The sequence below is a fragment of the Pezoporus occidentalis genome, unplaced genomic scaffold, assembly GCF_034315485.1.
Source record: "Pezoporus occidentalis ecotype Australia unplaced genomic scaffold, CSIRO_AGI_Poc_V1 ctg42, whole genome shotgun sequence".
NCBI classification, from domain to species: Eukaryota; Metazoa; Chordata; class Aves; order Psittaciformes; family Psittacidae; genus Pezoporus; species Pezoporus occidentalis.
Genome location: NW_026915747.1, coordinates 3,644,165 through 3,656,612, shown reverse-complemented (window position 1 = coordinate 3,656,612; position 12,448 = coordinate 3,644,165). Strand labels below are relative to the sequence as shown.

General features: G+C 39.2%; 1 protein-coding gene across 4 annotated transcripts in view; it reads left to right on the top strand.

Moving 5' to 3' along the window:
* Positions 1-12,448, top strand: part of PLXNB2 (plexin B2) — a 251,973-nt gene that overhangs the window by 227,809 nt on the left and 11,716 nt on the right. For all 4 annotated transcript variants that reach the window (XM_062634239.1, XM_062634242.1, XM_062634241.1 and 1 more), the window contains 7 exons: positions 540-769; positions 1,614-1,795; positions 2,546-2,612; positions 2,724-2,870; positions 6,108-6,264; positions 7,093-7,193; positions 8,090-8,174. In XM_062634239.1, coding sequence (XP_062490223.1) covers positions 540-769; positions 1,614-1,795; positions 2,546-2,612; positions 2,724-2,870; positions 6,108-6,264; positions 7,093-7,193; positions 8,090-8,174 — 969 coding nt within the window. The remainder of the gene's footprint in view (positions 1-539; positions 770-1,613; positions 1,796-2,545; positions 2,613-2,723; positions 2,871-6,107; positions 6,265-7,092; positions 7,194-8,089; positions 8,175-12,448) is intronic.

Below are 12,448 nucleotides of genomic sequence, written 5' to 3'. Positions count from 1 at the left end.
TTAAGAACTTTGGAGCTTTTGAGTCCCACAGAAAGGTTTCCATCAGTTTCAATGAATCATTTAACCTTCTTCCTTCCTGCCATCCCCTTCCTTCCAATTAAATTAGCATGCTTTACACTTTAAAACTTTCTTTCCTTGATTGCAATGTCTTTTAAAAGAACTGTCATTACTACCTAGACTCAGAGGGGATAGAATGTGCATTGAAAAAAAAAGCCAAGCAAACCCATATTGCAGTATTGCGATGGGGTTTTTTGGCTCTGCACTACAACCCCATATTCGTATATATGAACTCACCCAGATATCCATTAAGGAAGCAACAAGGAAACCGTCTGTGCGAAAGGCATTTATCCTCATGTCACCACAGGATTAGCTATGGTCATAGTTAACGGGATAGTTGGCAAAAACAGCAAGAGAAAATGTGAGATGAAATAGAGGTTTTGGTGTTGAATAGCGATAAAAGGTACCCAAAGAGATAGTGTTGCCTAAAAAAGCTTCAGGCTTTTTTTAAATGAACCTTTAAAATGTATTGCATATTCCAGACTTAATGATAGAGATGGAGGATCAGACAAATGATATCAATGAAGCTGGAATTCCAGTATTGGACTACAAAACCTACACAGACAGAGTCTTCTTCTTGCCCTCCAAAGATGGAGAGAAAGACGTGATGATTACGGGGAAGCTGGATATTCCCGAGGCCAGGCGGCAGACTGTGGAGCAGGCTTTGAATCAGTTCTCCAACCTCCTCAATAGCAAATCATTTCTCATTAATGTGAGTACTGAAGGAGATTTGCTTCATAACCACTGCAGATTTGTGTCATCACAGACAGAGCTTCCTGGTGGGGCAGAGAGACAAAATCATATTTCTCTGCCAGGTCATGTAGTATGGAATTAGTCAACATTGCAGTGGCTGTAGGAAAACAGATATTACCCAATCTGGCATAAGAACTGCTGTTATAAGTTTGTTTTAGCCTTTTTAAAAAATGTGATCAGAGAATGCTGATTTCACCATGGTTCATCACGGGAGTCACGTATGGGCAGCCATCTGCTGGGTCTCTGTCCCCAAGAGGCAGAGTCTCCTCAAGTGGCTTATTCATCCAGATTGATGAGTGCTCACAGCAGCTCTGAAGAGATTTCTAATTGCTCACTTTCAAAAACTGAGCTTGATTGTCAGACACCTAAATATAGATTTAGGCTTCTAAGTTTTTATCATTTTTTAAATGAGGCTCCAATGCTGAACTAGTTAATGGTAGCATTACAGTTTATGGCAGATGAGAGCGTGTTCCCAGGTGTACTTATATTACTGTCTTTGTAATTTGATGTGAAAGGACTGGGACTTAGGGGGAAAGGGGAGCTGATTTTGTCTTCTAAAAATTGTCACAGAACACCTTTTTTCATTTAATTAAAGCATCCTTTTTAGATAAGGCTTCAGTTAAAGCATGTACCCTGGGTTAGTCCACTACACTGTGTGTGTATCTAAAAACAAATTATAGGCAATATTACCTTATAAGTATTTTTTATCAAACTTCTGAAAACTTTTTCAAGTGCAGAGAAGTGCTGAGGTTCTTCAGAAACCTGTCATCTGTACTTAACTGTACATTTGTTTTCTGTTCCAGTTTATTCACACGCTGGAAAACCAAAGGGAGTTCTCTGCTCGAGCTAAAGTGTATTTTGCATCTTTACTGACAGTTGCTTTACATGGAAAACTAGAATACTATACTGACATCATGAGGACGCTGTTCTTAGAACTGATGGAGCAGTATGTTGTGGCCAAAAACCCAAAGCTGATGCTAAGAAGGTTTGAATGATTGTCATATTTTCTGTAGCTCTCTGGTTTTCTGTTAATGTATTTCTTTTGCAATGTGACTGTATTAAAATGTCAACTATCCATAAAAGTCAGAAATAGCCTGGCCCAAGCATGTTAGGAAGACAAGCTCACCAGGAATAGCCATGGAAAGCACACCCAGGACTGCTGGCAACAGATTTCCATATTCAAATACTGTAGTGTAGAATCTGCATCAAAACTACTGAAAGATGTACCTTCCTTACAACACAATACCAAACATTTCATTTACTTTTTAGTCTAATTTGGTTCCAAATGATCTAGCATTTATACCACACATCATCTCCGTAATGAGCACACATAACCAGCTTTCACTGTGCATTCAGTGAGGGCTTGCTTAACCCTGTTGTTATCCCAAGTAAATTACAAAAGACCTTGCTCTGCCTATGTTGTAGCTTTGTAATCTGAAGGTAATTTCCCAGTAACTGCACAACTGGGTTAATTTTTTAGCTCTTAAAGCATAGACCAAATTTAAGTTTTTGCATAAAGAATGTATTTCAGTAATGAGCTGAAGGTAGCCAGGAATGATGAGCAATACAAAGCACTTATCCTAAAGCTCTCAAGACTCTACAGGGAAATCAGCGCATTAGGAGAGTGCATGCAGTTAAGCATGAAAAAATATTGTATCTCAAGCAAGCAATGTTTTTCGTTAATACTGTGTCATTAATGACCCTCACCGTGTGCGGGGTTGGTTTTGTTTTTCAGATCTGAAACGGTTGTTGAGAGAATGTTGTCTAACTGGATGTCTATTTGTTTATACCAGTACCTCAAGGTAAGAGCTGAAGTCTGTTGCCTGTGGGGTTTTTCATTAATACTACTTCAACATGCTGCACTGGGTTTATCTTTTGGGTTTGCTTTATTTCACTTCCTTTTCTTTAAACAGGATAATGCCGGGGAGCCTCTTTATAAATTGTTCAAGGCTATCAAACACCAGGTAGAAAAAGGCCCAGTGGATGCTGTACTAAAGAAAGCCAAGTATACACTGAATGACACAGGCTTACTGGGAGATGATGTAGAGTACACGCTGTTGGTAAGCTGAGCATGATTAATATATTAGAAGCTCTGTTTTTTCTTTTAAGTCCTGTAGTGTTAAGTCTGTACATACTTTTCTATACTGCTGTGATCTGCATAGGAATTCTGGTCATGGGCGGGACTGTTGACAATTTGACCAAAGCAAGACTCCAAACAGGAAAATAGAATTTTAAAGCATCTTCCAAGTATTAAATCCAAGTCCTGCCACTGTGGAATGCATTTCTGTAAATCCCTTCCATAATTTTCAGTCTGTCTGAACAGTGGTTGGGGTGTTTGGCTCCCTCCCTTTTCCCATCTAAATTAACTGGCAATTGATTTTTGCAGAATTCTTGCGCTAATGTTACTCTTGAACTTCAGGTTGTCTTTCTCCCTTGTGATTGCTGCTTGTCAGCATATCATTTTAGAGTCATTTTAGTGGTATACCAGGAGGAGCTCCTTTACAGTCCTGTGAGATGGCTCTGCAATCTCCAAAACCCTTTATGAACCTATTTCTGCACTTGTTCCTGTGTGAGTCAAACTCTCCTGAACATGGGCAGCCCAGCTGGCATTGAAAGGGGCGTATTTCCACCTAAGGAAATAATTCCCTACAGTGATGAGGGGAAGCTGCCTCTACAGGCACTTCTAGAGACCTGTATTAGATGCTTCAAGTGGGATGAAGTGGAATCCCCTGAATCTGATCAGCAGTGCCATGGTTCAGTTCTCCTATTACAGATTCTGCTTTGACTTCATTCTGTTCACTGCCACAAACTTCCACCACTTTTCCAACCAGACTCCAGCAGTTGGATTCACTGTCTTTAAAAAACTGGAGCAGCGCACTCTCTAACTCTTTGGGGAGCTTAAATGCTAGTTTTACTCTTTCTGACAGTCTTGCTGGCTTTCTTCAGGACAAAGTGTAGTGAATGTCAAAGATGCACAGGCTGTCCTTCAAAGAGCAACACAGGAGGTTTTTTTCCCTCTCTGATTTCACTTTTATTGACATGTTAGGAGCCATTTGTGGTTGTCTCCAACTGAGAAAGATGCAGTGACCTATCTGCGGTGTGGAAAGAGAAACTTAATAAAAACCTCTGTTAAGTCCTGACTGAAAATCCCCACCAGTTTGTGTATTCTGAAGGGATGCTGGTGGGAGGGCTGATGTGAAGAGACTCACATAATCACTAGACTGTGACCTCAGCTGCCTGAAGGAAACGGGTGTGCTGGGCAAGAAGAAATATTTTAGGTTCAATTGATGTTTTGGGGATTAGTTGAGTTGCCATCTTCTTATCTGAGCTGAAAGTGCCACACACAGAAACCACACTGACTGGCAATGCTGGTTATATTTTCTCTTGTGTATGGAGAACAAAATTTACTTGCATTGTACATCTTGTAAGACTTAATGGCAATAATTCTTTACTCAGTTGCCTCTTTTCACAAAAAAAAAAACAGCGCCTGCAATTAAGCTAAATGAATGCAGTGTGAAAGCAGAAAATTTGTGTATGCAGTCAGATGTGGGCACAACAAGCATAGTAGCTAAATATTAAACATTATAACATTGTAAAGTAGCAGCATTTGGTCCAGATCTCCTGTCAAACAGAGATTTGATATGTGCACGTGCATGGAAGAGGATGGGATATACATCTATTTATAAGTATGATGAAAGATTATGAAAGGGGTTACTATTGCTATAAATTATTGGGTTCTTTTGCATGATGATGACGTTGTGGTACCTGTGAACAGTTAGGGAGTATTTGTACACCAAGATAGGTTAAAGCATGAATTAATTAGTTCACTTCTGCCTGAAAGTGAGACACGGTGGGAAAGTATGGTATAGAGAGCAGTTGTCTGCTCTCTAATTGTTCTTATTTAAAAGATGAATCTGTTTTGCATCACTGGTTACACTGACATGCTGCATACTGAACCAGCAACAAAATCATGTCTAATTACCATAACGCTAATAGGAAAAGGAAGGTGAAATCTCATGATTAGTTTGAGAGGTCTGTCAAGGGACAGTGCAATCATGTTTAATTTGATTGCCGTATGGTGTAGCCTTTCTTTGCTGTTTAAAAATACCAGCCATGCAAGTGTATTTCTGAGGTTTGGAAAGATAAACTAAGGCGTTATGGTTGGCAGGACCATGCGTATCTGAGAGCTGCAATGCTTCAGATGTGCCTAGCCTCCAAAGCTACCTGACTGGCAAAAGATCCATGAGAACTCTGAGATGTTGTACTGATTCAGCTAGTGAAAAAAAAGAGGCTTTTCATAACATCTATTTGGGTTGGCTTTTCTGGGGCTTTTCCCCCCCCCTTCTGTAAGGTTTCTTGGCCATTGTTTTCTCACTTGCTCTTGTCTGTATTAAACCTGACACCTATAAAGCAAAGCTACTTTTTTAAAAATCCCTCTAGATTTAGCAAATTACAGCCTTTCAAGAAATTCTTTTTAACATTAAAAAAAGCCATGTCAGTACTATCAGCAATATTTTAGAACTAATATAAACTACCTAGGTATATTTCCTAGAGCTATTATTGTGGCAACAGTAAGCAGGAAATAAAGTCATCAGACACCAAAGATGGTATAAATGGCATTTATATGTGCTTATATATATTTATATGTGTGCATATATGCATTATTTATATATATCTCATGAACAGCTGGTCACAGGAGGTAAAGTTATGGGAGGTAAACAAATCACTGATCATCAATTGAGCCATGTTAAATCACCGTATGTATAGACCTGGTCTGCTTGATTTGAGAAGTAAAGCTGCTCCATGAAGACGGTGTAAAAGAACACAAAAACATACAATATTTAGGCGTTCAGCAAAGTGCAGCTCAAATGATTATTTGGAACTTGTTATATTTGGGCACTGTATTATTTGTGCTTTTCTGTGCTTCAGGTTATCAGGTTGTATGAGATGCATGTAATTAGTGATCCAGCTGTTTTGTTTTTGTGTGTCCCTCTTTAAAAAATTTCAATAGCACAATAATAATAGCATATTATTATTATATGAGTAAATCTATTCTGTATCGTAGCTATTTTGTCATAGTGGGCGGAAATAGCTGGAATTTATGATAGCTGGTTGGCTGCATAACAGCAAAGGATCCATATTCCCGTTGCAAATATGTGCTGCTGTGCTATAATCATTGCACAATGAATTTTAAATATTGTTTGTATTTAAATCACCCAGAAAAATAGATTCAGAGGTAATCCAGTGCTGATTTGCCATTATCATCATGCCATTATCATCATCTTTTTGTTTTTCAGACAGTAAATGTATATGTACAAGATGGAGGAACTGATTCCATACCTGTGAAAGTGCTGAACTGTGATACTATATCACAAGTAAAGGAAAAGATAATAGACCAAGTCTATCGAAATCTGCCATGTTCTCAGTGGCCAAAAGCTGAGAGTGTAGTTCTTGGTAGGTAATACTATATTGAGCAGGTGAAACATGTTGTGCGATTTTGTATTTTTCACAGAAATGTATATAAAAGCATTTTTTTGTTTAAAGAAAAAAAAAAGTTGAATGCATGTTCAGCTGGATGCTAAAATGCAATATTTTGCATCAATCTTAATAGGCATTAAAAATTCAGGCTTTCTAACAGAGTTCTTTTTCCTGACTCTTAAAGTTTTGGTATACTGTCATTAGCGTGCAAAGAGCCTGTTAATGACTGTTAGCACAAATGTATTCATGTCTGACAGAGTATCTCAGGTACTAATTAATGTGATAATGACAGCATGAACAATTAACTGATGGAAAAGTAATGATGCCATTTCAGAAACTGGTACTGATTTTGACTTGCCTTTATGATGGTTATTCAAAGGTATTATAACTTACAGGAGCTACACTTTCAGGGGCTGATGAGCCACCCAGCCTCTGAACATCATCCTCCTTGAAGGCTTTCAAAATTGCTCTTTTCTTGAGAAAAAAAAAAAAAAATTACATAACTTAAAAGGTTTAATAATCTTGTAATAAATGCTCCAATTAAAAGTTTAGCACTATCCTTATTACTCCCTTAATCTAAAAGTAGAAGATGCAATTCTTGCATAGTTAGGATTACTTTATGCAAACTTCTGTAATAAAGACCAAACTAGTAAGCAATAAAAACCACACCTCATGGTATGTGCCAAATTACTTATTTTAATCTTCTGCAATGCATCAGTGGGTCACTAAACTGAAACATTCTTGGTGTAGTTATTTTTGCACATGGTTAAAACTGTTTTTTTTCTCATTTTAATTACCCCTTAGAGTGGCGTCCAGGTTCTACTGCACAGATCCTCTCAGACTTGGATTTAACATCCCAAAGAGATGGCAGATGGAAACGTATCAACACACTAATGCATTATAATGTAAGGAGGTGTTTCAGAGCGATTGTTCACATCTGTTAACTGTTCTCTAGTAATAAAAAAAAAACCTCTATTTGTTTTTGGAGCAGCTTCTGTGCTGCGTAAAGAATCAAAAACAACAAAAATGCCCTAGCTCTAGGTCTAGGCAGTAAAAGCTTGGGAGCATGAAAGGCTAGGTCTACACATATTGCCTAAACATCTTACCAAAAATGCACCACCTAAATGCCAGCACTTTGGTTTCCTCAGCATGGCAGTCCCAAATCCAAATTCCCCTTTGAACAGTTAAAAGCTCCTTTTGCTAGGTCTTGTATTCATCTCTTCTCTACCACTTCCTACCCCTGGGAATTGTCTTTTTTCCTTGCTCTGCTGCTAAATAGATTTTGAGTTCGTCTGATTTGCTCAACAGCCCAGTCAGGAGAGCAGATATTGATGGTTTTGTACTGTCTGGTTTAGGTTTCATACTGTGCACCCTACCAAGCATTTGCAATCCACTTATCTTCCCTTTGTATGCTATATATTGCTTTCTAACAACAGATACCTGGATAAGGACACATTGAAGTAAGTTAGCTTTCCCTCAGAAAACAGACAGGTCTGATTCTCTATGATAAACTCCATCTTTGTACAAAGGGCACCCACACTGGATTGGGAACCACTTAAGTCTTGGAGATGCTTCTAGCATTTTCAGTAATCTCACAGGTGTTGATGGGATCTCTTATTAAAGAAGGGGGAGTGAGTTTGTTCTGAGTTGTAGACCCGGTTGCCCAAGTAGCCTCTGAAAGGCAGCATTAATCATAGGTCTAGATTCCCTGCAAAAGATTACAGAAACCATAGTTAGATTTCAAGAAAGAGGTTCAGTAGTGCACACATGGAATAACATCCCTGTGTTTGTATTTTCAAAGGTCCGAGATGGTGCCACGCTCATTTTGTCAAAAATGGGAATTTCCCAACAGCCAGAGGATAATCAGCAAGATGTCCCAGGGGAAAGTAAGTATCTTGTGGCTTCCCTACCTCCCAAAATGACTAGAAGTCAAAACCCACACAGAGAGAGTGACACTGCTGTCCTGATCTCATTTATCGAGCACATCTGTGGAGGTAGATATTCCCCACCAGACTGACTATATGGAGCTTATTTGTTGTGTGCTACCCACTGTACACTTGCAATTGTTTTCTTTGTCCTCATTATAACAGCTTTAAATAATGGGGCCTTAATCATAATTGCTGTGAGTCCATTCCCCAACTTACTAGCAAATGCTCATAGCAAATATTTCCTTGCATATCTTGTTTCTTAATCCCTCTACAATCTATAGTCAAACTGTGTATTTCATCTTTCTAAAGCTTTATCTCTTTTGTCCTTTCTTCTTTCTGTACCTACCTTCCTCTCCAAATTTCTTCCACTTCTTACTAGACTAAGAATTGAATGAAGTGTTCTAGATCGACCACGGTAGAGACCAGCTCCCCTCTTTGTGACATAAGGAATATGATATCATTTTTCATTGTATTTCTCACAGCTTTGCTGCCTTTCAAGCTCACCTCTGTACGTTCGTATTTTATATCTCCTTCTCTATGAGTGGTATTTCATCAGCTATGCTAGCTTGGTTTTTCCAGGGTTTGTTGGTTGACTTTATTCATTATATATGTTGCCTCTTTAGATGCAGTGTTTTCCACAATTCCTTTGTTCTTTTTGAGGTTTGCAGTCCACTGTAAGTTAGTATCAGGAACTGTCTTATGTTCCCTCTCTTTCACATCACTAATGCAGCTCTCACATAATTCTTGTATTGCTGTCTGCTACAGTATGCTGGACTTCCCAATACAGAAGACAACTTCTTAGCTTGAAACCCATCTTTCAAAGCTTTTACTTCCACATGTTAATGTTTTGCCTAGACAAATATCCTGTATCTCAGAACCTCTTGAGACATAATATCCATTACAGCCTAAAATGCACTCAGATTTTTATGGAAATATTTACTTGTAAATTTATAGTCTTTGTCACATGTGTTTCCTTTACTTTTCAAATGTTAAGTTTCTCAAAGGTATTTTTATCCTTATATTCTGTTATTTTACAAGAGGTGGAAGTTAGATTTATGGAACAATAATTGCTGAGATCATTCTTCCTTCTATTAACTCATTTAATATGCTCTTCTGTCTAGCACTGATTCCAAAAGCCATTGCTTCACCTAATAGTTTAATTCTTTTCAACAGATTTACTGATCTTAGATTAAATAGGTTTCAAGGGTTGGGCAGTCAAATAGGTTGAACATAATATGCCAGAAATTTACATTTTTCAGGAAGATGGGGCTCAGCTGATAGCTCTGACCTATATCATTAACAAAAATATGCAGACTTCCATTTCATGACCAGCAGGTCAAGGGAGGTGATTCTCCCCCTCTACTCTGATATGAGACCCCACCTGGAGTACTGCATCCAGTTCTGGGGCCCCCAGCACAAGAGGGATGTGGACCTGCTTGAGTGAATTCAGAGGAGGGCCATGAAGATGATCAGAGGGCTGGAGCACCTCTCCTGTGAAGACAAACTGAGAGAGCTGGGCTGCTGCTATCCTCTCACCCCTTACTGCAAGTGCCTGCCGCAGTTGGCCAAGTGGTAACTACTCTGTCAGAGCACTTGCCAACCCAGCATGTTAATTTACAAAGCCATCCAACTTAATATAGAGGGCAGTGAAGTGCAGCCATGCAAGGAGCTGATTCCTAGTCCTTGTTCATTTGCTTGCACTGACTGCTGAGGCAACTCTGAGGTGGTAGTTGCCTCCACCCTGAACAAATGGACCGTAAATGGAGCCCGGTGGTGTGCTTAGCTTGCTTTGCTTTGTTAGCACACAGTGGTGTTCAGTCTCTCATTCTGGAACCCAGTCTTCATCTTCCCCACCTCTCAACCCTTGTGGCAGGCAGTAGAGGACCAGACCATATAGTATTCTTTATTTTTGTTGGATTTTCTTTTTCTTTCCTTCTTATCTATGATTGTATCTTTAGCTATGATTCAGTACGAGGAAGCTCTTTGAACATATATGATCTCTACTCCATGATGAACTCCTTAGTTACATATGTACCATACTAAATTGTAAAGGAAAAGCAGGTTTCTGGTGACAATGCTGTCACATGAGGCTCTTGTACATGAGAGAAAAATCTGCAGAGAATTGAGATCCCAAAGTATGGAGTGAAGACAACTTCCACCATGTTTTTCTCCATTCTCGTGCACCATGGTAGTGTACAAATTTGGGAATACAGTGGTTTGTGCCCATTTTCTTTAGCACCAAAGGATCCTCAGAGCTATCTGGTGCCAAGTTGTTCTTTTGAAAGCTATGAAATGTTACAAAGCTAATGCAAAGCAAGAGCTTGCTATGACAGTGATTGTGAGATGCTATGTGTATAAAAGGGAGAGGAGAGGATCTGTGGGTTCCCCTCCCACACACACACATTTATATGACACAGGGATTTACAGGGTTGGAATAAACAGAAATCCTGTCCTAGCTCTATGAATGAGGCTCGTGATGAAGTGGTTTTCCTTTTAATTCAGTCTTTTATTAACTTGCACCTTTTGCATTGAGAAGTGTCAGCTAAAGCCATTGACTGTCTGCCAAAGTACTAGGCTTTGCATGGAGTGAAAATGTAAAACCATGTTCAGAGATGTTGCTCTAAAACCTGGCATTGCTTCCATGCTGCTTTTCATTCCAAGCTTCTAACAGGAAGAAGCTGGAGGTTGTGACAAATCATATGCGGCATCTTTTATCTGTGGAGATAATAAATGCAATTACTAATTTGTAACAAGATGGAGAATGATTTCAACGATTTCATGCTAGTATTTCTGTACTGAACTATAAGCCAAGACAATACACTCTGTTATTCTGGGCTTTTCCTCTCTTGGTGGGGTTGTTTTTCCTTTCTAAATTTTGAATAAAAATAGAGAGAGGGTTGCAGATCAGAAATACTGATCAGCAGATCCAGGTAGGGCAGCCCTTCTTTCACCTCCATGGAGCAGGATATTCACAGAGAGGGAGGAGGCTGGAAGGAAGCTATTTTCCTGCAGGCTACACAAGGGGAAAGGGGCTGTGTTTCCTGTCACCATCTCGCTTGCCTCTGTCATGTTCATATCGTGGTTCATGCCACTGTAACTTGTCAGCACAGTCAATATTTGGCATTAATGCACACACAGCATTATTTTAGATTGGCCAAAGAATGCCCAACAACTAAGACAAAGAGTTTGGGGTGAAGCTTTGACTCAGCAGGCAGACTCTTCTCCCCACTTACAGCCTGACACATGATGTGGCTACTGCAATAAAATGAGATGTTTTCCCCTATCTTTTATTTTCTTTACCTTCTAGTTTTCCATTGGGGAAAATGTCATCTCACAGAAATGTTATTTCCTCCTAGCAACCATACTGCTGACATGGTTTGTTACTCCATGGCCTGAATTTATCTTCCTCATTCTTCCTGCTATTTTTAGCAAGGAAGTGGGATCTTTGTGTTGCAGAAGTTCATCTGGTCAAACTGTAGTCACATAATCCCTACTTCCCTGTGAAATAGCTACTATTTCACTAGTAGCCAATTCTGTTGTTGCTAAACAAACATGGGCCAAATTTAGCTGCACATCAGGGCCAATAATCTCACCAGAAACCCCTTTGGTTGTTTCTCTTCTCTCCAAAGTTAAACTGGGCCATATACCATGAGGAGGGCAAAGGCAGAGTAAATTCCTTTGAATCAAATGAGGAAGCAGAAGTATCCCAAGCGACTGACATAAGGCTGGAAAATAGTTTCTGCCTTAACTTCATGATTTGATCTGTTAGTTTACAAAAGCAAATAGTAGGCATTGCAAAAGAAATTCCAGACTTCAGGCCCAGCAGTGCTTCTTACTGTACTGGCAGATGATTGTTGTTAATGGTATCGATTGCAAAATCGCATCTGCTTCAGAATAAAGTGGTAGCTTTGATTTCTTTCCTGCTTCGTTCACATGAACTTCCAGGTCAAATTAAGGCCTCTCAGGGGGCAATATGATTTAATGTCAGATTTTCTTCTTTCCTACCTTGTTAAAAAGAAGTAAAGGCCCCGGAAGGCTGCATAGCTAATGTCTTTCATGAGTATATATAAAGTAGATTCAAGCAGAAGTGTTGGCTCAGCCAGATGACACAGAAATGTTATTTTCCTCTGTGATGTAAAATATTGAATATATATGCAAGCTCGTAAATTTAATGTAGCTGCTGAGGAAGTCAGTTAATAAACTACTATGGCCAAACATTTGAAAGGACAAAA